Raw genomic sequence first — 27842 nt, forward strand, 5'->3', positions numbered from 1 at the left:
TAAGAAAACACCAGCCTTAAATCCTTCAATGCCATTTTAACATTTTATTAAGGGGTTCTGCTTCCTTGTGAACATATAAAGAAAATTACAAAAAAGTCTCGATAACTTTTTTCTTGTGTTAACAACCGTGCCCTTATTTATTTTTTCGGTAATTCTTTCCATACATATAAACATCCTGTACAAAACGGCTGAGCCTTTTCCTCTTTTTTTTTCTGCTTCTGTTTTTCTTTCTCATTTTTTTTTCTCACAACATACAACTTGCATCATGATTACAACAATCAGCAACATATCACACACCCACTTTGCAATATTCAAACTAAACATTTCTGTGCAATACAAAATAAATGTCCACATAATTTGATATTTTTTCTCCAAAAAATAAAAAATTGCTGTTATTTACAAATCCCAAAACAAAGAATAAACATTCTCCACACCAGTTTGCTTTTATGTTGAATTCAGCAGAAGCTTTTCCTCCTATTATTAGTATTATATTATTATTAACATGTTATTTCTTTGTACAGATTGTTTTTAAACTCCCCTAATGAATAGTGAAAACAATAGAGCACCTATGAGACGGATAGCTACATGAACAAGTTTAAAACTCGTAGGCAAAGTAGGCTTTGCTATGTAAAAAAAAATGTAGTCTTCTATGTAATGTATTGTATAACTTGCCCTATTCAAGTATTAAAAACTGTTTTACAGGACTGTTAGTATTTAGTTATCGTCAGTAAGGCAGAAATGACATTTGCATGACATGGTTTAATATATTGTTCCTTCTTTTTCTTTTATTCACTGCAAAGGTTTTATTTTTTTCACAATGTACCACTTTAGGTAAATAATTGTAAAAATATTGAATCCAATCAGATTAACTTTAAAGCAGGTTATTCATTACAAAAGTCACCTTCTTATGTCATCTTCAAATCTTTAATTACATCTGGGCAGAAATAAAAGTGATAACACCGGACGAAATCTACACACCACAAAAGGTACTTTACTTCAACCAAAAAAATCAGCTGTGAGAAATAAAATTTATACATATATTTACTGGAGATTCACATCTGTTTGGCAGATTGTGACACATCTTAACAAGTTTTCCTGCTGCCGTATGTTTTCATGTTGCTGTTCCTCTGCTTTATGGGTTGAGCTGTGAAAGAGGCAGTGTTTTATGGCAATCGAAGGTAGAAGTCACATGTGCATATCATGCTGCACTAATATAGTGCAATGTAGAGCCTGAAACAAAGGAAGGGCGGAGGCAGGCAGGCTGTAGTCTTCATGAACATCAGCATCATACAGATCTGTTTATCCCACATACACAGGCCTGGGTGCATCCAAATGAAGAAGAGAAGAAATGCCTCCCTTTTGTTCAAGACTGTAAAAGAGATTTGAGTCAAAACCCAGTTGAGGATTGAGGAAAAAGGAATCCAAACCTTTTTATGGAGATTTTCCTCTCCCTCCTCCTCTTCCCTGCGGTGACTTTTGGCAACGTATGAACCGTCAGAGCATCCTAAGCCTCCAGCTACTCAGCATTTTTAGGGACAAGCGGAAAAGCGCGGGGGAAGAGTTTGAGCTTGTGCTGCCATGTTCAGAGACAGACTGAGAGCTAGCTCTGTCTTCTGCACCCAGACTCTCAATCTCTAGAGACATATGGACACGTAGAGGGGGGGGCAAAAAAAGGCATCTCATTGAACAGGGTGGAGGTCATGAAGGCTCTTGCAAAAAAAAAACCACAGTAAAAAACAAAAAGGGAGAGTGAATGGAGCTGTACTTGAAACGGTTAAACCCAACCAGTGTCTCTGCTAAGAGGATTTTCTGTAATTTCTCCGCTGTGTGACGTGTCCATTCACGCTGCAAACATCCGTGTCCCTCACTGTAATGGCGTGATGAAGTGGTGTCTTTATGACAGGTGCTTGGTGAAGCGTGTCCAGAGGACTACATGTCCGTGTCCCCGTCGTAGGCGAGAGTCAGAGGTTTTAGTCGGTTGTTTTGTTGCCTCTGTCTCTGAGGTCTCTTTGGCTTTTTGCTGTGTGGAGAGATTAAAAAAAAGTCAGAGTGGCACCGGAAATAATTCCCCAAAAGCTAACTGCAGTAAGGACTGCCACACTCTCACAGAGCACCTGAACTAGCACTGCTGTGGTCTGGAAAGTTTTCTACGGAAAGTTTCTCCCATATTCTCACTGCGCTTATAAAAAGATAGAGGAATAGATGTTTTCATGACGAGTGTGAAATACATTTTAGCTCAAAATCAGTAAACGTTAAAGGCATTTTCATGATGAAATACCTTTTTTTTCAGATTATGGATAAAAATACAGTTATTTTAGGATAAGGCTGTTGATATTCTAAAGGGCCAGTTCAAACTTTGAGTATGGTTGCCATACGGTTCCCAACTAATTTGGGATATAATTATATATCATAAATATAATTGTTATTTTGGGTTTACGGACTTTTTAAGCAATTTTAACTGTGTATAGTTTTACAATCTTAAGGCTCTAGCTGTGCAAGATGATTCAATCTTCCTGAGAGCACTGAGAAGATTCTATAATAGGAAAAACATGTTTAAAAAACGTAGCTACTTAGCTGAGCTGCCAAATAAAGTAAGAGCATGGAAGAAAAATCGCTAAACGTTTATATGTTTGGATATAAAAGCATTACAAATATATTAGTCAGTTAATACGCATGCAAACTCATGCCACTGTGCCTCTAGGAAAGAAAGGGAAACACCTTTAGACGAAGACAGAATACTTTCTATCTGTTTAATTCTCAGCACTGCCTTAGGAACAAGATCGCTTCTTAAATCCTGAGGTAAAAGGGTATACGATGTTTTACGTTTTAATATATTAACATACTTTTTAGTATGTAGAGCAGACAAACAAAGAAAGTCCATCTTTTTCTAGAGGGGGAAAACTCAAGAAAAGAGTTTTCGGTTTAAAATCTCCTGCTTTTTTCCATATAAAGGATAATAAATAAATTGAAAAAGCACTCATAAAAAACAAGTGAGTCCTATGTGTCCTGCCTATTCTTATAAAAAATGCATTATTTTGATCTATTGGGTCGTATGATATGAAAGCGATTGAAAAGACACAAGATTTCTAAATAAAAACAGCAGGATTTTCATAGTAATATAAATAGGAAATGCAAAAGAACACTAAAGACCACAAAAGGAAGCGGGTGTTACCATATTACAAATAAAAGATGAAATATTTCAATAAAAAAATGAAGAATTAACACTAAAATACTATTAAAAAAAGGTGTGTCCTACTTGTTCAGTGTACAATGCTGTATTGATTTTGGGTCATTTGTTATTCCAATGTTGTATCTAAAGTTTTAGCTGTCAATGCAGGACAGTCCAATTATCAGTTTAAACATTGAAAACTTCTCCCCAAAACTTAGAGACACATGATGTATGGGTCTCTTGAGATACTTCAATAAAGAAGATTCTGGAAAGTCTTTACAGACAATCAGAAAAGCACCCGGGGGAGTTATCTCTGAATTGTTTCTGATGAAGTGCTGACAAAAACCCTACAGAGTAAACACGTAACGTCAGCATACACTCAGACAAACGGCCACAACATTTTCTAGTGCCAAAAAAATCATAATAAGCCTTTGGAAAAGTTTCATGTCCAACAACACCGACTGGACTTCTAGGACTAATACTTTATTACCAATTAGGCTACTCAGCAGAATTTTCTCTCAAGAACATATTTTTGTTTATAGCATTTCTGAACATACTTTAAAACGCCTTTTCGCAGAGCTTTAAATGTGAAATACTATACAGCTTGTTTAATCAACAGTCCAAACTCAGCCAAAGGAATAGCCTACTGCAAATCCTTTTTGGCAGGCGTTTTTGCTAGTAAAAAAATAGTTGATAATGAAAGTGGATCAACAAAAAATATTCCTACAGAAATAAAATAATAGGTTGCATTAAATAAAATGTTGAGCACTATGTTTTCGTGAAGCTGAAAACAGACATTGTTATGTTGAATGTGTTTTGAGTTCTGGATTTGGCAGGTAAACAAATGAGAGGGAAATCAAACGTGCTTTCTGTACTTCCTCTGTCCGCCACAAGAGGACAGCGGGACTCCATGCTAGAGAGACAACAGTGGAGACTTCAGTGTGTGTAGCTCTAAAATTGGTTTGTTGTACAGACACAAGTTCCTGCCTGCAGTAACATCCTGGCTTTTTCATCTTTCTTCATCTATCTGAGTCAGCAGTCAGGCGATCTGCTCTTTCTACTACAGCTTCATAAGACCTTTGTTAACCAATGAGAAGCTGTTTAACTACACAGCTCCACAAACACGTTGACGTATCTGTGTGAATGTAGCAACACAATGAAAGGGCAAATAATTATGTTTGGACCACACTGTGTCATTACTAACTTGTATGAATACACAATGTGATTCACTTCTACCGACGCTATGCTATGCTATGCTATGCTATGCTAATATATTCTGTTTCTGGTTTCTGGTTAAAGGGACCCAATACTGATTGCTTTGCATACGAGACATATTTCCCTTTTTAAACCATCAACATTAAACCAGATATTTTCAGATCATATTGATCACGTCATTTTTGGATGTAAATATGAATTTATTCGTCGGCTTTTATCCAAACACACTCTTAGAACTTATTTTCTTAAGTTAAACGATAAATAAACTCCCCTTAATCAAACTCTGTCCAGCTTCCTGATATTATTGAGAAAATATTTGATCAAAGAATCTAACATGTTTTGTTGTAGTTTTCGTTTACATATTTTCAATATACCATATATGTGTTTTTTGCATTTTTTCCATACTATGTTGTTTTTTTCAGAAATATTGACGTACTATACTCTCACTTTCTTCCTATTTTGACAAACTATACTATGTTGTTTCATTTTGCATATTTTCGAGATATTATAATATTAGGTAAGCAAACAAAAAGGTATTCTTGCTGGTCTTTCATAACTACATCAGTAACTTGTATTTAATCATTTTAATAGGCCTTCTTATTATCCATTTATCATTAAGGTTCATTTTATTTTTTGTTGGATGATTTAGAAATGTTTGTGTATTTGTTGCGCTTTATGTCTTTGGAGAAAAGCACTTTGTGATCAATAAAGGTTTTATAAACTCATTACAGAAAGTAATTGCTCTTCCTTCCTGGTTTTCATGTAGACAGATCTGCAAGAGCTTACCGTGTGTGTGTGTGTGTGTGTGTGTGTGTGTGTGTGTGTGTGTGTGTGTGTGTGTGTGTGTGTGTGTGTGTGTGTGTGTGTGTGTGTGTGTGTGTGTGTGTTTTTCAAGGAAAATAAAAGTTGAGGTGTAACACAGTGATCTGACGTGGGTCACTTTAAAAGTAGGTATAAAGAGAACATAAATGAAGAACAGGTAAGCACCTGGTGCTCTAGATGCCTTAAAAATCTACATGGACTAAAGAACATATTTCTGGATGGTTTCTCCTCACCTGCACCAGCACCTTCACTCAGCTAGTCAGGCAGGACATGTGACACTTTAGACAGAGGTCACGGGGAAAGATCAGCAGGTGCTTATACTGGAGGGTGTGTTGAGGGGGGGTGAACCCTCCACATCCTTCCATTAGCTGCTGCTGCTTTGAGCCAGCTCTTGGCAATCAGGACAGGTGTAAATCATCTCATGTGCATTTTGGCCCATCCAGAGTGCCGTCCCGTTGGTGTCAGACTCTTGGGCCTTAAGAGAGCGATGCACCTTGGCACACGAGCTGCTGCTCTCACACAACAGGATGGCATGAAGGAAGCAAAACGTAAATAAAAATAAGACAAACAAAAAACGGTGATGCGATGGTGGCTGGACGACAGGAAGGGGTGGGGGGGTGCTTTAACTCAAAGTGGGTGAGGGAAATGGGTTTGGTTTGATGATGAGGATACTGATAAATAGGGGTAAATAAACTTGTCAACTCACCAAGCTAGGTATATCATAGACACTATGAATATGAGGAGCACAAAGGCTCCGGCTGCTACACCATACACCCACATCTTCAGCTTCCCATCTGTGGAGAAGGAGGCGCGTCAGTTCTTCTGTCTGTTTACACTCGCAGCCATTAAACGCTGCAACACTTCAATCATTCAGTACACTGATTCTGCTATTTCCCAGAAACAATTTTTTGAAAACAACCAGCAATTTACAGTGACATTTCATTGCATGATTCAGGTCTGAACATAATAATCACTAATACTTAAATGTAAGTACAGAGAGTCTCTTACTGGAAAAAGATGTGATGAGAATGTTTCTGTGTACAATGTACCAGTGTCTGGCATGTTACCAATTACATTTAGTCAGGCATGTTACCAATTACATTTAGTCAGGCAAATAAAACTTTGCTCGAGTAAATCCAAGTGTTATTTTATGCTACTTTATACTTCTATTCAGCTACATTTTGGATGCAAATACTGTACCTACAGTCTAACATACTTATTTTAACATTGTAAGTCAATTACAAAAATGTGTTGTCTTAGCTAAATGTGATTATTTCCATGTGTTGGTTGTTGGAAGATCAACAGAGTCAGAGTAACATTTCTCAGAATATAAAACAAAAAGTCCAAATACCCCTGAACTTCCTCCACTTTTCTGACATTTTTGGTGGTGGTTTCTGTAATTATGATTTAACAACCGGCAAAAAGTAAGAGCCTTTGAAGAGTTCAACTAATGAATGATGATGTATTTGTATGGATTAAGATAGTGAGTATATAAAGTAGTTACAATTAACCCCATATTGACCAGCTCTTTCACATTATTAAAGTGGTTATACATAAATGCATCAATATGTATAATGTTTTTCTACCAACCCTGCTAGGTACCATAACTCTGATCAGGGCTTTCCTCTACACACAACTTTTTCTTAACTTATTTCTTATTGCTGCTTCACATAAGTACTCACAGTATATTTCAGTATAATTTATTTCTTATTTGTATACAGTTATCTTGTTTTGCTCAGCTGTACCAAACATTAACGTGAGTAGTAGGAAGTAGTAGTAGTAAGTAGAAACCAGAACAAATGTTATTGGTACCTGACGCTGAGAAGAAAAAGACATTGTATCAATTAAGGGTATCTTTGTCTTCAGTCTCAGAGCTCACCGTTATTAAGTACAATATGAAACACAAGCATTTAGAAGACAAGCGTTACAAAGGTTACTGTATGTGATGGAGTCTGAATGAGGAGGTTCTTGCTCTTGACAGACGTTAATTCAATCTGTTCTGCACATTTGCATCCTCACTGTTTATGTTGCTGTCACGCACCATCAGTCACCGAAGTGTGTGCAGCTGGAGCTCTCAAATGTTAATGTAGCAGTAGTTCAGAGGAGGCAGCGGGGTTCAAACATTCATCAGAACAGACTAGAAACATGTCTGATGCACCTTTTGTTTGAATGTGTCAGTTTTATGTCATGCAAGACCAAATATGTTAAACCGGATGTTAATTAGATCGTCGACACTAAGTCTGCGGAACATAAACGGAAAGTAAATTGCATTCTGTTGCCGTCTTGTGAAAACCTCACAGCTTTATGACTTAACTTCACTTCAAGGATTACATAGTGCTCTGCAGGTTGGAGAAATGTGGCTTCCTTAAACCTTTTCCCTTCAGATACACTTAAGAAAGCCACTTGTTTTTCTTATCCACTGCAAATTCAAATATTCCAAAAACAAGTTCCTGAACTCAAACTTGCAAATACATAAACAGTGATTCAGGTTAAGAGGGAGGTTTGGAAATTATGTGTGATTATTTACTCACATTTATCTTGGCAGGCAGTTTGTTGTCAATATAGGCTGATTTACAGTCATTAGCTAAATCTGATTGGTTGTTCTAAGATTAACTCTGTTGCCAGAATAACATTTCCCAGAATATAAAACATCCAGTCCAAATCCTTCTGAACGTCCTCCACGTTTCTGACTCCTTTTTTGTTAGTGGTTTCTGTAATTACGATTTGACAACCGGCAAAAAAAAAAAGAGCCTTTGAAGAGCAGGGTTTATTCCCTGAAACATGAAAGTTAAGAGATAAAAGGTTTTCACTTGACAGCAACAAAATAAATTGAGTGCATCTAGACTCATGGTCTGACCTGGTCCGTAGGGCTGCAGGTACCAGGTCCGCCCATTGCGTCCTGGCTGGATGGTGCTGGGCAGGGTGGGGTTAATGGCACGACTGGTCTTCACATCCCCTTTCTTGTCCCCTGCTGTGGGGATCTCCAGGATCGGGATGGGGGCGCACTGATCCAGCTGCCCAACGGGCGACAGCACCTCTGTGAATCCCTCCTCGCACACGCACACAGCAGCCTGCAGGGGGCAGCGCAGAATCATGTTTGCTGCTACAGTGAATCAAGTCATGAAAGGGCATGTCAGGATGTTAGTGAATTATAGGGGTGTTTTTTTTTGGAAGATGCCCTGGACGTTGGTATAGAAAGCTGAATTCCTATTGTGTTGTGAGCATCAGCTTCAAGAAAGAAACAAGACTGCGGACAGTATTGATTGTAAATATATCTGTTGCTGTCTTTTAGCCGGCTATAAATTTGGTGGAGAAAAACGTTAGAAATATCTTTCAGTATAACTCCGGCTATTCTTATTTGAATTTAAAATGTTTCTGACCAGCTGTAAAAGACTCACTGAGACTAAAACAGTTTCTTAAATAGTGTCCTGACTAAGAAAGTCAGCGACACCTTTACAGAATTAAACATGACTTTCAAATAAAAAAAGATATCAACAGACATTTGACAACATTCAAATCAATGGATTAAGAGTCATTTTAAATGCATCCAGAGAGACCAGCTCCAGATGAGTCAGGTGATTATGCAATCTATTACAAGCTGGAGGAGCCACATATTTAAATGTGCTTTTTCCCATTTCTGTACAGACTTTCAGGGCAGTTATTGGGAAGTCCTGAGAGCGAAGAAAACAATTTATTTTAGATGTATGTTAGATATTTATCCTTACTGTAGGTACGAATGAAGCAGCCCAAGAACAGTCTTATACATATATGCTAATGGTTGAGTCTAAGGGGGTGTAAAAGACAGACCATCGACCTGATTATATAAAGCACTGACGAAATCGGACTTTGAGTTTGGTTATAAATCTCAGGGCTCCATTGAAGACAGTATGTGGGGGATCTAGGCATGCATGTATACAACATGGCCATGGTCCAGCACAGAAATAAGGGTGGATGCAACAAATCCCCCTTAGGCCTCAAAGGAAAAGCAAGTTATGTTTCTAAAATAAAAACCCAAATTCAATCTCAGAAATCATTATCATTATAGTTCCGAGAAACTTGTATTCATACTCCTTCATCGCAAAGAGTTGAAACATCCGTCGTAAACAGTAAATACACAAATATATAACTTTGTTAAAAGTATGATTCATTGCAGGACTGCTGTATAGATCGATTTTGCTTGTCCTTCTCATCAAACGATTTTTACCTATTTATTTCATAGTAACAAGGTCTGTCGGCAGATAACAAAACAAGGTCCAAATCAGTTTTAAAAAGATATAGAAAGATATAAAGAAGGATAAACTTTGAGACATGCCAGCTGCTGAATGTGATGAATATAAAACGTATTGCGCTGATTTATATGCAGCTGAGCTGAGTGAGACTATGGGAAAATGGGTTTTACATCTTCATGCTGCCATCATTTTATTCCCTGCTGCATTCAGATTCAATTGTGTCAGAGCGAGTAGAGACACTGCCATTCATCCAGAGAACCTGTGCTTTCATATGTGCGTCTTTCTTATTGTTTTTATTCTGTTTACCCGGTTTTTATTGTGCATTTTGGTCTGTAAACCACATTTTCTCTACGATTTTCTTTTTCATTTTTGTCTGTATGCTGTTAAACCTGCCGATAAGAGAACAAAGAGCTGCTCACCTCACTGCAGAAAGACTTCGGCATGAGGCAGGGAGGGTCACAGGAGCTGTTATCCACTGGAGGGTTCATAGGAGGGCAACCTCCTGTGGGTAAAAAAACAATCAGATCAAACAGAGTAAATGTTGTTTTAGAGGAACACAATGAACATCAACATTATATATGTGTCCTTGCTAGATGTGCTGTTACCTGTCGTGCTAGTGTCCCCTCAAGTAATACAATTTTACTTTTCAAACACAGTGTAAACATTCATCAATATGCTTGGATAAAAATGTAGGTTGATGTTGGCAGGTTTATTTATGAAACTATTGTCAGTAGGAAACCATATATTTATGTGTGCAGAGATGAAGGGCTGTACAGGCAGACATCGCCCACTACTTTGCTCCATATAGAAACAGGTCCCTTTTTTTCCGAACAGTGTTGTATTTCTGACATGTAATGCGTGAATGTTTCTTCCTACATAAACCTGCCACTTACTGATGTAGACAAACTGTTGAGCTGAGGCATGGCAGTGTCTCACTTTCAGATACATTTAAATTCACCACCTCAAAATATTATCGGTCAATGTTTCCAAAATGATTTCACTCTTTCAAAGGGAACTAAGATCTACTTACAACCCTTCATGACAAGTCGTATGTCTGCAGACTGTATCCAGTTTAACCCACATTGAACCCATATCTTTTTTTTTTTTAACTTTTCTCTGAATACTTTTTGCCTTTTCATGAACCAAACCAATATTTTTACAAGTAAGTATCATCCGAAAAGGTAAAATCATTAAGCAATTCCAAAGAATAAAGCATAAACATTAGAGTAAAGTCTGATCAAACCTCCTCTTGTGGGCCGTTTTTCCCCCCCTCCTATCTTCCAATTATATTGAAATGCACACAATTTAATTTTTGAGCCAATAACTCTGTCGTGCAGTATCAAAGATGTTTAAAAGAGTGTTAATGTACTGTAATACAAGCTTCATTGTAAGACTCAGAGTTCCTTACCGGTGACATTGAGTCCGTCGGAGCGCTGGCACCAGATAGAGGGGCGGGTGGAGTTTTGACGGCCGCTGCTGAGCCATTTGTACTCGTAACATTCGCCCCCTGAGAGGGAAATAAAAAACAATCAACATCTATAGAGACTGTATAGTGGGAGTCTGCAGTGAAGACCATTAATCACAAGAGTGACGGATTAATAAAGCAGCTGCTAAGTTATGGTTCTATAATATGCTGCTGTCATATAATATCACTATCAGCGTGTCTTCACAGAGGGGTCCAGTTCAATGTTTTAATCTTCACTAAGAGCTTTTGCTTAATGACTTTCTATCAATGCTATTATGGCTTTATCAATACCGCCATCAGTGCAGTAAATGACCATATTTCCCTACAGAGTCCTGTGTAACCAATCATCGGTCCAGGCCTTTCTGCTTGGTAAATGAACAATTTAACCTTGAACAAAGGAAAGATCTATTCTCCACCGGCTTGGGTACAGTATCACAGCTCCAGTCGATGGCTTGGCTCTATCTGCAGCTTTCACAGGACGATTTGTCTGCGGCTGCGACTACTTCACCCTTTATGTTTTTCACTTTTCTCATTTGTTTCCCTTTTTCGTACAGCTAAGGCAATTTCTCCAATGTGTAAACGTATCATTGAATCACTCACTTCAGCCAGCACTTCCCACCATCTTTACGAGCAGAATAGAGTTTTACTATTATTGAAACATTTCTCAGAGGAACAGCCGCTCTTGAAGCAGAAATAATGTCAGTAGTTGTGTTGGCCCCCTTAAAATCAAAGGTTTTTATCACATAATGGAAGCCTCTGTTAAAGAATAGATGGCTCATTTTTAAGGCTATAAACCAACAGCAGTTTTGTGTTGGCTTTACCTTACAAAATCCTTGATTCCATGGTCACTAATCAGTTCAAATATAATTGCTATTCAGTTTAGGCGGCGAGGGACTGTTAAAAAATGGATGGAGTGGGGCTTAACTTTATTATTCACCCTTTAGCCAAGCTTGCACCACTAGCAGCTCAAAGATGACTTATTATCCAGGGGAATACTTCAACATCTATGAAGTGGATTGCCAACACATGTCCTGCACTGTACTGTATGCTGAAAATAAAACAATATACCTGCTGATTATGACATCAGCACAATATCACTGTCATTGTTAGCTGTTTAGCATTTAGCTCTTTGGATTGAGGAATACCATGTTTGTCACCACAGAAAAAAAGGTTTGTATTAAATCCAGTTCTCTTTCTCCTCATCTGCCCCTCCCTAAGCTCTCCTGTCCTCCATATAAACTAACAGTTATTTTTCACTGACAGCAATGACTAATAATATAACTGAGGCAGTGATTTAGTGTGTGAGCGTGGATTGTCTTGTTTTTGACGCTCTACAGAGAAAGTACATATCAATCATTTTATGCTATTTCGTTCAATGTGCTCGCCTCTAACATAAAAGCAGGACTGCTGTCCTCTGCTAGTTGCAAAACAAACCTTTATGACCAATAGAGCAGAAAAAAGTTTTTAAAAAAGGAGAAAAGAGACAGGAAACACCGGGCGAGAGTCAGCCCATGAATCACAGCTGTTGTGTGGTTTCTGTCTTAACCATTAGACTACCGGGGCGCCCCCACAAGATTAATTTTTAATGTTACTATTTGATCTCCCTTTCTCCATCACCGCCTTTCTTCCTCCCCTCGCTCCTCTCCCCTCTTCCTCCCCTGCCTTTACTGGTTCTAGTGGGCCACTCCTCCCCCTGAGCCTTCAGCGATGCTGTGAAACCAGGTCAGGCTGCTGAAGACTGCTGTGGGGATGTGTACAGTAGCCAGGGAGGAAGGAGGCGAAGAAGGGGGGTGGCTGCTCTACGGAATGAGCCGATGGCTACTGAGCTTTGGTGGTGCTGCTGATTCCCAGCCCACGCTGCACCTAATGGGTGATTAACGCGCCCGGGGAATCGCAATAATTTATAGTAAATGAGTGCGGGGTTTCCTCCGTTTTGAGATCTGACTGGAGAAAGAGAGGGAGCGTATTGACCCGAGTGTACAGAGGAAAAAACAAAGTGATGGCAGTAGAAAGTGACTTTACAACTATGTTTGGGTACAAGGTGGCTCAGTGGTAACACTGTCGCCTGCCAGGAAGAAAAACCTTCATCTGATTCCAGCTGCATATCCCCTTCTTCACTAAGTGTGGGCGGCATATCGGATATACTCATCGTATTGTGGCTTGTTCTCGTGGGATGTAGTAAATGACTATATCTCAAAACATACAAGTACGAGTACAAATCGTCACATAATTTCTTTAAGCCGCCAGCACGAAATTAGCTTTGTTTCTCTCTCCCTCTCACAGACACACATTCCTGGGCGAGTGAGCTTGACTTTTGATCTTTGTGTTTTTTGTATCTGGAGAGAACAAGGGAAGGAGGAGAGAGCCTCCACCGAAAGGGCCATCAAACTAGCCCCCACGTGATTTTAAAAAGTGTTTGTATTCTGCAACACTGTACGAGCTTCTAAGAAATGATGAAGACCTTGAAGGTGTTGAATAAAAAATAGATTTACTATATATAAAATATGATAAATGATGATGTAAAAAGACAACTACTGCCTGCAAAATAACGGCAATGATTGTGGAATAAAATTTGTGGAACATTTGTCTAACTTAACTGTAAAGAATCTTTTTGCAAAGACCAATCTTACTTTAGAATGACAGAAAAGCACCTCAGAGTATCATTCAGATGATTCCTGTTTCTACAGTCTAACTTGAACATAATAGCAAACCTCGCAAACCAACCAGGTCATTCAGAATTTCATAATAAAAGCCTGCTAAGACTATTGTATACCAGCTGTGTTCCCTTTTGTGTTCCCCAATTCAGATTTATTTACAACAATGATCACGCTGGAACACTCATAAGCCACGAGGAGTTAAACCAAACACTAATGTTATTTAAGAAAATCGCATGGTATGCTGTATACTGGTAAAGCCCAAACATATCAAGACATTATTTATAAGCTATTACACCAGCCCTAGTTCTCTGTAGGTTTTTTTCTGGTGTCCCAGTTTTCTTTCGCAGTCGAAACACATAGTTCAGATGAATGGAAGACTAAAAAGCCTGCAGGTATGACCCTGAGTGTAAGTGTCTCTCTGTGTTAGCCAGCTGATGCACTGACAAGAACCCCATCCGGGTTTCCTGCCTCTATCCAAAGCTGAGACTGACTTCTCCATGATCGTACAATAATAAACATGTAGGCGAAGTAAAATTAAGAAAATAAATCACGGTTAGGGGCTGCTGGCTTTTTTGGCATGTAATTAACACCTTGCTCTAATTAAAAGTGTTCTCACCTGTGCAGGGCTGGGACTCCCAGGCCTGGTCGGGGCAGAGCTGCAGGTTTTCAGGCTCCTGGGCCAACACGGCCCGAGAGCGAACCTGAACAGAACCAAAGTCCACGTCGGCCCCTTTGGCGCAGATGCTTACACACGAGCTCCAGTCTGACCACTCCATCAGGTAGCATTCACCTGCAGGGGGCAAAGAGACAGAATACATCATTGCCGGAACTGTTATACTAAAGGAGAAACAAATAATTCAAACAAATGTGCAACAGCCTCTGGTTCAAGTTTCCAGTGTGAGGATTTACTGCTTACCTTCATTGATTATATAAATACTCTTTGGCTAACAACCTGTTTGTATAGTTCAATTAGTAGTTCAACAACAAAACTTATACAATCAGCTTGGCTAAGATAAAAACAGGTTTACATTAAACAAATTAAACTGCGTCACTCTGTTCACTATTATCTGTTCAGTCTGGAACTTTTGAAATGACTGTCTGACCTGTAAAATAAAGTGGCTCAGTCTGGCTTTGAGCAATATCTTCAATCTTTTAATTTCCCGAAAGCCAGTGTGTAGCCTGAGATCCCCCAGCAGGGTGGCCCTTTTACTGAAACTAAAATGTGACCAGGTTTTTGCCATCAGGGCCCCAATTATTTGGAAAGACCTGCCTGAGGAGGTCAGCTGACAGAATCAGAATTCACATCTAAATTTAAAAGATTAGATTTTGTGTCTATATTAATTTTGTCCTCAATCTGTTGTTGTATCTTCTTGTTTTCACTGATTTTAGACATTTTGAAAGCAGTTTAAGATATGCAGATATATCTGCACTGCAGCATTTGTGTGGGTGTTCTGGAGGAAATCAGGTCCTACACTTTTGGCAGTGCTAAGGCAATATTTAACTATTAATCTATGTATGAGAACAGTTTAATCCGGGTGAGACGTTAGGTAGGCAGCAGTGAAACAGAATATGTATTTACATATTAAATCATGAAGGTTGAGATGCTTTGAAGAGTTTCAGAAGGAGGGAGGTGTTAGTGTGAGGGCGGTTTGGTTTTGATCCCAGCTGATAACTGCAGCTCATCAAACAGCAGGGGAAATACAACATGGGTCAAAGGTGGCTGTGCATTTAAGTGTGTGTGTGTGTGTGTGTGTGTGTGTGTGTGTGTGTGTGTGTGTGTGTGTGTGTGTGTGTGTGTGTGTGTGTGTGTGTGTGTGTGTGTGTGTGTGTGTGTGTGTGTGTGTGTGTGTGTGTGTGGATGCCAGGATTTCCAAGCTGTCCCCGGTTCTGCACAAACTTGAATTTCTTCCCAAATCAAACTACAGTATGTCCCTGCAGAGAAAACAGTCTGTGCTTTTGATTGCTGTTTGATACTTCATTGCTCCTGCAGTTTGGCAAAAAGGGTTGGACTGACTTGTAATGTAGGGCAGCGTCTCTCAGTGTTTTCCATCTCGGGGACCAGCAGACATCTGATGAGCTTTTTTTTCCCTCTCCAAAATGAGAAACTCATGAATTGAAACACATGCCACACTCTTAACATATGAAATGAATTTAGACTGTAGCACTTGAACATTAGAATATTTATTCCTTCTCTATATTTCAGAGAAATTGAAAAATGAATGATCAGCGATGAACAGCAATAGACACATAGCACTTTGGAAATTAACTCAGCTTTTGTATTTTGTGTTTTGGCAGAAGCAAGTAACAAAAAATGCTCCCTTCAGGGACCACTGACATGGAAAATAACAGATTTATATTTAAGCTGCAATGAGTGAAAAGTCACCCTTCTTATCAGGCTGAATCACAAATTGGGAGTTAAGAATTCCATCGTTTCTTATGGATTGTAAATTTGCCCTTTTTACTAAAAGGAAATACTGATGTTCAATTTTCTGTGTGTCGCACAATATCGAGGGTGCTTGAGTATATGAATAGCAGTGCTGTGGTTGTTGGAGGGGCAGTGAAGCATTGGAGATGCAGACAGGATGGACTCTGTCTGTCATGCCCAATGGCAGAGCTCACCTGTCTGTCTCTGCTCAAGGCTGCAAAGCTACATAAAACCCAGCATCTGACAAGCCTCTGTCAGAAAAACCTGACAACAAGTCATCAGACCCGACCTTTGAAGTGATAATCCCAACTGTGGGATTCTCCCTCTACTTTTTCAGGGGTTGACATCCTTGGTGCTAAGCTCATATTGTGAGCTCACACATCACCTATCAATCAAAGTGGGATCAATAGGCCATTTAATGCCATTTGCCTTATATAAATTAGAATGTGTAATTGATGAAAGCTTTTCCTAAATACCCATGTCGTAAAATTAAACTACTTACTTCTGCTATTTGAAATAACACATCTCTTCCATTTAGTAATATCAGACTCAAATTGCCAGACAGGTTGGTTAGATTTCAAACCACTATAGGACTTCCAGTTATAAAATGTTACTATCCATCTGTGTATTGTTCAACTTTTAACATTTATTTCGCTTTGTATCACGTTAATCACAACATGTCCTTCTCAGAGACAGTGCTGAGACTTCATCACTCACTGACATAGAAAAGTCCTCCTGTGCTGTTCGATTGTGCACCAACAGTGCCAGGTTTGAGGGTTTGTTACCCGCTGGGGCTACCCATGCTGAAAATGTGTGCACACATGGCTAACTAACAAGCTTTGGGTGGTAGAATCAACCAAATGGAACATGGCATCCTTAGTGTTTTATGGTTTTTTTTCTACATCAGACTCTACTTAACAACAAGCCACATATAGTTTAACAGGCAACATATCAAACACGCTTTAAAAATTGTGTACATGAAACTATGTAAAACCAGGAAGAACCATCTATTGTTACTTCAACCCTTGTCCTGAACATTTAATGTCCAGTCATTAAGATATAGCCATACTCAGTATTTCAGATGTTTAGACAGCAGTGCCTTTCAAAACCCATTTCCAAAACCAAACCAAGCGTACATAGTATTTGACTAAAGTGTGGATGACGGTCGTAGACAGCTTAAAATAACCTTAGTTGATCTGACGGGCTCCTAATTAAATTTGGGTTGGTTTAAACTCCAGCAAGTGCTAGCCAACGTTACACAAGACAACATTACATCCCTTCTTAATAGTCCTTATCCACAAAGAGTGCCCTGTTGTGTTGACCTTATCATGCATCGCAAAGTGTCTTCTGGTTTCTGCTGTCCACATGAGAGCAGCTCTGTATAGGTGTATTGTATTGTATTTCTTATTGTGTAATATTTAAATTCCCTTTTAATTGCTTTAAAGTAGGAACTGTGCAACATGTAAGTAAAACAAGTATGGATGCACCTCCATTCGTACAAGCCATGCCCTATAATTGACGTTAAAAACAATTTTTAAATCTGTTTTTCTCGCAATCATCATCTTCTTTCAGATGTGAGATGAATAAATGCATAAAATTTACACTTTATTGTCATTTACAGCACATCAGATTGTTATTCAGCGGGGCTGTAGCTCAGCTTGCCATCTTTGCTTTTGTATCAGCCCTCAGGGTTTTTGTTATCTCGCCTACACAGATTATTGATTGCACCCCTTTTTGTCTGTGCTATTTTATCTGTATCCGTGTGTGCGCGAGTGTGTGTGTTTAAATCACTTTGCTCCGATGTTTCTAAACTGTGCAAACGAAATAAATTGAATTTCGCTCTTCGGTCTATTTCATTTGAAGACCAGGTGGTTGAAATAGTTTGTGCCTTTCATATAAAACTGAAAAAAGTAACGGGCAGTGGAGCCTCTGGCTTTTCGACAAACACCACTAACAACATTTACTTATAGGGTCCTGTAAAGGACAAGGGACTAGTGTTTTGCAATCTTCATGAGGGACTTTTAACTGTTAGATGAAAAGAAGTGGATGTTGATATATATTTCAGATACTTAATGGTAAAAATTAAGGAAAGACATCAAGTTAACTGGGAGAAAATAGGTAAAAATGGAAGTCAATATGAGACCCAAATCTTCATGTCGGGTATAGATGAAGACTTACTTCCTTGCAAAAGAGAGTAGAGGGCTCTAGACAGGAAATGAAATGCTGTACCTGCTGGTAAATTGAACTCACATAAATGGCATACAAAACATCTGCGACTGTGTAATGTAGTCCATTTATTCTATCCCAGGTATGCTCGTTCCACTCACTTTAAAGGTCATAAATATATATACCGAGTGCTATTGGTTAGAGATAATACACTACCCTGTAAACAAAGTATTTTTAGTGGCTGCTTGTTGATATAATTCAAATTGCTGACAAGTGTTGACTGTGTCCTGCATCGCAAACTTCTGGTTTCTACTGGTTTAGCCTGAGAGCAGCACAACACAGAGTCATAATGGAATATTTCAATAAACAATAAATCAATCAATCTTGATTATTTTATAACATAGACCTTTTAAAAGAGATCTAGCTGCTGTCAAAGATTGGACTCATATCATGAATAACAGTGATCTCAACAGTGATCATTGATCAAAAATAATCCTAATTTAGATTTTGGCCATAGTTTTTCAGCCCTAAATTGAAATCAAAGATAGAAGTTGTGAAAACACTCTTAGTAATGTATGCTTCTACTGCTGGATTTGGTGAGGTCTTTACAAGGTGCCTCATTCACAACAAGCTCAAACCAACCATATTTTGAAAGTATTATTACCTGGGCAGGGCAGGATACAGGCCTCTTTCAGGATGATCTCCTTGTCTCCGTCCACGGCCAGTTTCAGGCTGTTGCACAGCTCCTCGTCCACCAAACTGCCTTCTCCTTCGTTGGAGCCGTCCGACACGTAGCAGGTCAAGTTTCTGTAGCGTGTACCGTGTCCACACACCACACTCTGACAGGACAGGTACACCACAGAAGAAGAGGAAGAAGGATGAGAGAGGGGAATTACATTTATTTAATTATTTTGTCCATCAGTGATTTGAATTTAGTCATACAATGGTAACAACTAATAAGAATATGTTGCTGTGATATCAGGGACATTCAAAGACAGGTTTTTCCTTATTACAGGAAATAAATAATGATGTTGAAGTAAATACAGTATTCATGTTATTTGCGCGTCAACTTTGTGAAATACTTTTCAAATATAAAACTATTGAAATTTGTGACCCTGAAATATAATTGAACATTTTAAATGAATCTTTTCATTATCAAATCAATATCAGTCAGTGTGAATAATATTTGAAGTCTTTCTGAACAGACAAAGGTTTTCAGTCAAGCTTGCGAATGCAAAGCAAAAATCACTCACACACGTAATTAAAGTCTGCCCAGAGATGCTCAGTCAAACACTTATCTTGTCATTCAGTTCATCAACAATAAAGAAGATTTTGCCATCTCTTTGGTGGACTTAAAATAAGTCTACGCTAAAGGTACCTCATGGATTTGAGGGCTCCACTTTACTGGCTGCTGCTTTCCTACTCCTGCTGCTTCACAAAATACGTCTTCATTGATTATTTGGCACTTGAAAGACTTAATTGGAAGGAAGTGACCTAAATTAATTATAAGAGGCATCATGTCTCCCTGTAGTCCCATAAAAACTACCCCCTGCATGCAAAGTTTTCTCTTATGTCTTATAAAGCGATGCAGCAGACCCTTTTAATGATCCGGCCTGGTGTCACACAACTCAAGATGAAGTGTAAAGGCTGCCAAATTTCTTGGCAAATGTATTGGCATACAGTAATCCATCAGCGTTAAAGGTGCATTAGATTGATTTTTACTGTCCATCCCAACTGTATGCACAGGGATTTGATGGGGTTGTTCATCAATACTAAAGACTCCATTATTTTTCTCCAGGTTATAAGATTTCTGTCTTCTAAAATCCACTTTTTGGCTCAAATTCATGTGTGTATTGATCTCAGCATTGTCAGGGACCTGTCAAAACTACATTTCTTGTAGCTGACAGAAGTCGATGTGATCATTAAATGTAATGCCGCTGGATTATGGTATAGTTTTTATTATTTATTGAAGTACCTCCACCCGACACTCGGACCAGGGGCTGTACTGCCAGCGGTAGCAGGGCCGGACGGGGCAGGGCTTCCACTGCTCCATCTGAGCGGGGCAGGGCCGGCCGTCGCCCTGCGAGGCCTGGACCACTGACCGCTGCCGCCACATCTTACCTGAAGAAAAAACACACAGGAAGTGACATCATCAGTGTTTTATGTACTCTGTAGAGCTGTACCAATTGTCTTTTTTGAGAGAGTCAGCAGCTTCAGGTTCCTCGGGGTAAACATCAGTGAGGACCTGACATGGACACATCACACCAGGGTCATATCCAAGACGGCTCAACAGCAGCTCTTCTTCCTCCGCAGGCTGCGGAAGTTCAACATGGACTCCAGGATACTCTGCAACTTCTACAGGTGCACCATCGAGAGTATCCTGACTGGTTGCATCACTTCCTGGTATGGCAGTTGCACCGCCCTCAACCGTAAGACTCTACAGAGGGTGGTGAAAACTGCTCAGCACATCACCAGGACGGAGCTGCTATCCATGGAGGACCTCTACACCCAGCGGTGTAGGAAGAAGGCCGGTAGGATATTAAAGGACCCCCATCACCCCAGCAACAATCTGTTCTGTCTGCTGCCGTCTGGCAGACGGTACCGCAGCATCCGGACCAAGATTACCAGACTCAGGGACAGTTTTATACCACAGGCTATAAGACTGCTGAACTCCTGAGCTCTGTGAATTTCTACTCACATCTGTTTATAGTACACATATCTATATATTATACAAATCTGGTTATACGTAATATATGCATCTGTCTATACCTCCTCATACAGTGTCAAGTATTTAAATTACTGTACAGTGTATTTAAATACTTTAAATGTATTCTACATATGTATATATTTGACATCTTTACATCCTTATTGTTGTTATTGTATATATTTTCTCGTCTAATTTTATTTATCTTATTTGCACTGTGTATGTTGAGTTGTTGGAGGAGCCTGGGATATAAGATTTTCATTGCCAACATATACGCTGTATCTGCTGTGCATATGACAAATAAAACCTTTGAACCTTATTTGACATACAAAGCTTCTGTTAAGGTTTTCTAATAAAACTTCAAATGTCTGTCGTCAAACTTAATGTAATCCCTTTAAAACATAATTGAAAAAATTCCATTTGAATACAGAATTTGAATGGCAACGTCACAAATAAAGCTTTGAACACTTCGTTAAAGCCCTAGAATAGTATTTAAAATGTTTGTGTATGTTCAAATGTATATATATATAAAAAAATATTCACATTTAGAAACAAACACTGAATTCATCAAACAAAATTAGAAAGAAAAAATGGCACAAAGCAAGGTTACTATGTTCTGTTTTTTACGGGCATAATACAAGATCAGTGATTTTTGTTTCTGCTAAGCCTTTAGACATCATAAAGTCTTTCTTAAATAATACATTAACATAGACTGTTAAGTGGCTTTGTTTTAAATGCACAATAAACAAACGTAGACTGATTTTGGCGTATAAAGTGACCTTTGCGGTTTACACAGCAGTCATCCATTCATTCTGTAAACAGCTTATTTTAAATTAATGTGTTTGTTTTGAATGCATTGAATTTATGTTGCCCTGCAGAAAAGCACTTCACTTAAAAGAGCAGGCTTTTCTAAATGGTCTGAAACACAGCACTTTTTCTCTCCCATCTTGATTGGTTCTTGGTCCACTTGAGTAAAATGGCTTTTATCCACATCAATCAGCAAACTCTCTCAAGATAAATTGTGAATACTAAAGCAACTCACACCTTGGAGACTGTTTGATTTAAGTGCGGAATTGAAGCTATGAATTAGTTGGAAAACTCAACACTGTCTGCACATATGCAACCTTTTCTATCTTTCTGTTTTAAGCCGCCCGAGGAACCCTTCCAATGTTGCATATCTCATTCTCGGTTTTTACCCTGCCTTGCCAGCAATCTACTCACCTCAGGACACACCGTTACCAACCTACAACACCTCTCAACACAGAAAACACAATTCAGCCTTCCCACACAGTTACACATACTGTACAACCTCACATCCTGTTCCAACTAGAAAACATCCCACACACATTTACACACAAAACCACATCAAATGAGGTCCCCTTTAGCTCCTACAGCCTTTCTCAAACTTTTATCTTATTCCTTATGATTTAGCAACTATTGCTGTAGTGGCTCTTCTTCAAAGCGCTCCCCACAGCCCTGAGGATCAGGAAGTTGTAATGGGACAGAATCCATTGTGTGAACTGCAAGAAACAACGACCAGCCAACAAGGGGACGCATTTTCACCAGTCATTTGGGAACAGCCTTGAATAAACATTTCCTCTTTTTTGCTATTGTGAGTTTTTCGGGCCAGAAAACCTCCAGTGGGAGCAGAAAGCATCTCATATGGGATTTTTTTTGTTATCCAAGCAAGTACGTTTTGCCGAGCATTCATGTTTTACTCACACATTTAAAGCATGTGTGCAGGATTCTCGAAACCATTACCTCAATGTATTTCTACTTGCATGTTCCTGCTTACCATTCATACATGTATACATTGTCCTTTTACAAGCAGCAAAGGTACTGTCAACCAAAGGTAATGCCTGTTTTTTCAGCTGTACTTCCTTTTTATTCAACAAACATGAAATACGGGATAATTACACATATAAAGACGCAGTCAGGAATACACCTTTACAAGCATTTTGTTCCAAACCAAAAGTTCAAGGCTCTCTGAGCTGCATCAACTCTCACACAAGGAGTAATTAGATGAGAATATCCGCTGGATCTTAATGAGAGTCATGATAATTAACCTCAGTTTCCGCCCCTTCACATTACCACACTACATTAACGCTGTTATTGTCATCTACCTGATGACAGTGTTACGTTCTTTTCAATCACACCAGGGACAGATGTGACCCTTGCTGTTGGACATCCTCAATGACAACCAAATTGTTACCCAGTGTCCTTTTAACTTTTACAATTTGAGGCTTTGGAGGTAATAGTTTATAATCTCTCATAGTGCAGCAATTTTCCCCACGCTTGGAATTTAATTGGGAAACCCAATTACATTTGGCAACCTATTGTATTATTGTTATTGTTGTTATTGTTGTATTATTATTAATCTACTTATTTTAAACCACAACATTTAAGGAGCTTTTCCCCTGGATTTGGTTGCTCTGGCATTAGCTTTTATTGTGATTTTATCAAAGTATTACACATACAAAGTGTAATATAGATATGTATCAGTCTAATCTTACCATCTAGTCCGCATGTCTGTGAACAGTCTGACCATGCTGACCACTCCGACAGCTGACAGTTGACGGGACACTCGACCACACAGGAGATGTTCATCTGCCACTTCTTCTCCAAATTCAACTGCAACATGTAGGGAACAAGGAGGTTAATTCATGACAAATCATCAAACCAGTCACAACACAGACCAACAGTTGTGGCACAGCCAAGTCAATCTGTTACGGCCTGACAGCTGCTTGACCTCTCTGCACTACAATTCCCAGAAGCCTTTGTTCTGGCAGGGGACACACTATGCTGGGCAGCATCAGGCCAGCAAGGTTGCACTATCAAGGCTGCTGTGAAAGCCATTCTGACACAATGTGTTTTTGTGAATGAGCCAGATGATGAAGTGGGCCAAGGGTTAAATAGCTGTGGGGACGGCTCTGCCACAGCCCGCCGGCTACAATTACAGAGAGCCCAGACACATTATGAATGAATAAAAGGCTCAGCCTGAAGCAATGAAAATAATCTCTGCATGGGAATACTGAAAAATTGTGCTGCTGTGTGGACAAAGTACCGTAAGGTGACGGTAATATATTGCAATGAGTGATGTGATAAAGTCATTAAGAAAAATGACTGTGCCCAGGAAAAAAAAAACAAAAGTCAAAATAACAAAGGAAGTTGCTTGAGGAGTTTTTGTACGTCTCACCTCCTCACAGAATTTCATATTGACTGATTTTCCGTCGCTGCGAACACAGTCGAGCATCCGGGTCTTGATGCCGCTCCCACACACAGCGTTAGGACTCAGCTGACATGTACTCCAGTCTGAAAAACAACATATTAACATATTTATTCTTTTGGATCTTGAAGTTTAAAAAAAACTTGCAATATAAGTTTATTAAAGCAGAGACAACTCCTGAAACTTTTCACCAATATAGATGTTTCACCTTTTTGAAGTAATACTAAATGGGATGCCCAGTACAACCTCTAGCTACTGAGCATCACATGGTTGGCTTTGTTGCATTTTTGTATTAGTTTCTTAATGATGCAGGAAGTCCAGGCAATGTCACCAAAATTCAGACGTAAACATGTGTTAATTGTACTTGGAAGAGTATTGTTTTGTTGACCTAACACTAATGCAGCCAAGTGCCTAAACTGCTGTGTAACTGTATACCAAAAACTCTCATCCAGACAAGAATTAGTAATCCAAAAGACACTAAAGAATACAACACCCTGTGTCAAAAATGGTCTTTAAACTTAGGAAGTGCAAGTGTAGGAAAAGCACATTTAAAAAAATGCTAACAATATAGCTTTTGAGTTTTTTAAAGTCAAATCTAACTAAGTAATTTAAGACACTTTTAAGAGGATCGAGTCCAAGTCACGTTACAAATCCTCAGAAGCAAATTCAGGTAGTATGTGTCTGTATGAAAGGTTCTTATTTTTCTTATATATTTTTCTAGAACCTTACATTTTCAAAGTGAGACACGCCCCAGTGCAGTCAAATCAAGCCTGTGGTATACTCTACATATGACAATCAAATATCCTGAATTTAAATCTTCACTAACTGATTCTATATAATGGTGGTATCGGAAAAAAGCAGAAAACACAACATTGAATTCCCATCATCTCTAGAGTTATCATCAAACAATTTACATTGGTTTTTAGTTGTGTTTTGGCCTAAGTCTAACATTCATTCCTCTTTTGTCTTGGTTTATCCATCCACTACCTCGGGAGTGAAGGATTGGATTTTTTAGCTGCTAGATATTCACAATATTCACCAAGTAGTCACTATCTATCCTGTGTGCTATTTGGTTCTGGGCAGGAGTTCACTGAGGGCTTTTATTGATTTTTTCACTCAGAACAGCTGTTGGCTGTGTCTAAAATAAAGCACTGATGATATTGGAAAGAGTGGACATTGATAACAGTAAAGTTACAGGTTGGAGACATATAACTCCAAAATATGCTTAAAGCCACTGAAAAGCTTTGGGTCATTGAGGGGAACGGCAGAGTTTGGTGATAATTCTCTGTTGGTTCATCACTGAAAGCAGACATTTTGTTTTCTCCATCCATTGCTTATTGAAAAAAAGATAACGGTTGCTTTAAAAATATATAATTCAGTCCAACATCGCTGGCCAAATGTACATGCACTTGCAAAAGAGAAAAGAATGGTTGGATAAACCCCCTCATTGTTCGGTCTATTGTATGTACCTGTTACAACCCATAATTCACTTCCTTGCTCCTCCAATCACATTTCACAGTAGAAAGAACACACAATGACTGCTATCGTTCAATACAGCTCACAACTTTACCACCTATAGCTAATAATTACCAGCGATCAGTAGGTGGCTTCTGCTGATTTTACCACCCTGGGTGCCAGCACAGCAAAAAGGCAGGTGAGGGAGGGAGTTAGGATTCAGATATGAGCAGGAAGCGAAATGAGAGGGGCATTATTTCAAGTCTCAAGGAAGCTGCATTTCACTTTTCTGGTTGGATGCTTTTGATGTTAGCAGGATGATGTTACTGTTACTTTGAAAGTTGTTTATGCTAGTATACATTTGGTTCAAGGCAGCTACAGAGCTATGATTTTTATTTACATTTCAATTAGTTTGTAGGCATTTGACATGGTGTTAGGAAACAGTACCACAATGTTAAACTAATTAACATTCACATTGATGACTTGAACTTAAATTCACATGTCTTGTCTGCACTGGAGATATATATTTTAAGACAGGAGTGCCATGAATATAAATGAACCACCATGGGCTCCCAGATGACACAGCAGTTTTGCAAGAACGCCTTGTGCTCCCCATATTGTAACTTTGACATCAGCTCATTGCCTTCTTTGCACACTTCATCGTTCTCTGCCTTCCTTCCCTTCTGCCACAAAACTCAAGAAACACATACATACTTTTGGACCAATGGGTATATTTAGATGGATTTATTAGCAGAAATGGAGTATTATAACAATAACTATGACTTTAACAGTGAATAATCACCTGCTCTTTATTATCGTTGTGTTTTTTTAAGCTTAGAATGAGCTCTTCACATCTATATAAGGAATGGTTCCTCCTCCCCCAATGTTGCACAACAATGGGGGTCATTTCCATTTTTGATTTAATCTAAAAGTCACCAAAATGTTCTCAGCACTCTTGCTAAGAGATGGCTAAAGGTAGGGGTATTTAGTTGGTTAAAACCTCTTCCCTATATCCCACTAAATTTCATGTGCACCTTCAAAATGGTGTATGTTTGTTTGGTTTTGAGTCAGACTCTAAATAGCTTCTGGCTGTCAAATATCACTGTTGACAACAGATGATTATTTTGTCAGCAAAGAGGTCATTGAAGGTTTATAACAGCTCTATGTAATCCAATAACTCTGGCTGCCATCAGTGTTCTTTAATGCCAGCCTCATAAGCAAGCTATGTGGCCAGACGTCAGATTTGAGTTAAATATCGCGGATTTAAAAGCAACAAGTTTTCCTTCAATAAACCTCACCAGAAAAATCCAGTGCTGAAAGTGAAGCTGAACACTGGGCCCCCCCCAAAAAAATACATTCTGAGTGGAAACACAACATTTGATTCCAGGCTTTGGGTGCAAAGCCTGCAACAACAGGGAGGCTGAGGTATCACTCATAAAGTATGCCATCCGCTGACAAAGACAAGTGTCTGTTTTTAGCTGCAGCGAGCATGTTTGCAAGCTCGACTCAGGGAATTGTGTCTCTTTTTGCTGAGAAGCTTTGTGGCACTCTGGGGACTGAAAATAGGGAGACGGCAACAAGAAAAGAGTGACTGTAAGAGACTGAGAGGGAGACAGCCAGACAGGCAGGAAAACTGTTGGGAGGAAAGAAGCAGCTTGGACCTTCTCAGCATTAACCAGAGAAGAAAAAGAAAGCTTCACCCAATAATAATCTCTTCTCATACATTATGTACATATACCCTGGGATGCCACTGTGAATTTAGCAGTAGGGATTATAAGACTTGTGTGTCAGTGTAATAGCACAAAGGGAAGACAGAGAAGGAGGGTGTGCTGGTTAAAAATGTGGGGTGGCAGAAAACACAACTAATCCAATGGATAATCTCTCGTTCTTTTTTTATTTTATTGAAATAATGTCAGGTACAGTTTCTAGCATAAAATATGAAAGAGCAGCCTCTGTGACATGTGATATGGATGTGTGATATCCAGCAGACCAGCTCAGGAAGGCTGCCAGCTCAAATCTCTGAGAAGTTTTAAATCGTTCTATCAAAAAAAACCAACATTTTCCTTTTGTTAATACGTTTGAAAAGGCAATATGAAAACCATGTGAAATGTGACACTTGCGATGAACCTACAGCAGATTATCTCCTGAATCTGCAGCTTCAGTCATTTATCTCTTGCTTTTTCTGCTGTTTAAACAGAAGAGGAACTCATTCCGAAACAGAGTCCACATTATGCTCACATTACCAATAGATATATCCTTACAATCCCATGGCAGTGACCCTAAAGCATGCTCAGTTTAAAACATACAGA

The 27842-nt window shown here is 39.0% G+C and overlaps 1 protein-coding gene across 1 annotated transcript in view; it reads right to left on the bottom strand.

Annotated features, from left to right (window-relative positions):
* Positions 1-29: 29 nt before the first annotated feature.
* thsd7ab (thrombospondin, type I, domain containing 7Ab) overlaps positions 30-27842 on the bottom strand; it is a 122007-nt gene continuing 94194 nt past the window's right edge. Inside the window, exons 20-29 of the mRNA XM_063879199.1 lie at positions 24049-24164; positions 23366-23483; positions 20124-20269; positions 18813-18987; positions 14174-14347; positions 10844-10942; positions 9855-9937; positions 8064-8277; positions 5913-6000; positions 30-2020 (exon numbers count right to left, since the gene is read on the bottom strand). Of these exons, the coding sequence (XP_063735269.1) occupies positions 1930-2020; positions 5913-6000; positions 8064-8277; positions 9855-9937; positions 10844-10942; positions 14174-14347; positions 18813-18987; positions 20124-20269; positions 23366-23483; positions 24049-24164 (1304 nt within the window). The 3' untranslated portion in view covers positions 30-1929. The remainder of the gene's footprint in view (positions 2021-5912; positions 6001-8063; positions 8278-9854; positions 9938-10843; positions 10943-14173; positions 14348-18812; positions 18988-20123; positions 20270-23365; positions 23484-24048; positions 24165-27842) is intronic.

Source organism: Eleginops maclovinus, chromosome 3 (genome assembly GCF_036324505.1).
Source record: "Eleginops maclovinus isolate JMC-PN-2008 ecotype Puerto Natales chromosome 3, JC_Emac_rtc_rv5, whole genome shotgun sequence".
Classification (NCBI taxonomy): Eukaryota; Metazoa; Chordata; class Actinopteri; order Perciformes; family Eleginopidae; genus Eleginops; species Eleginops maclovinus.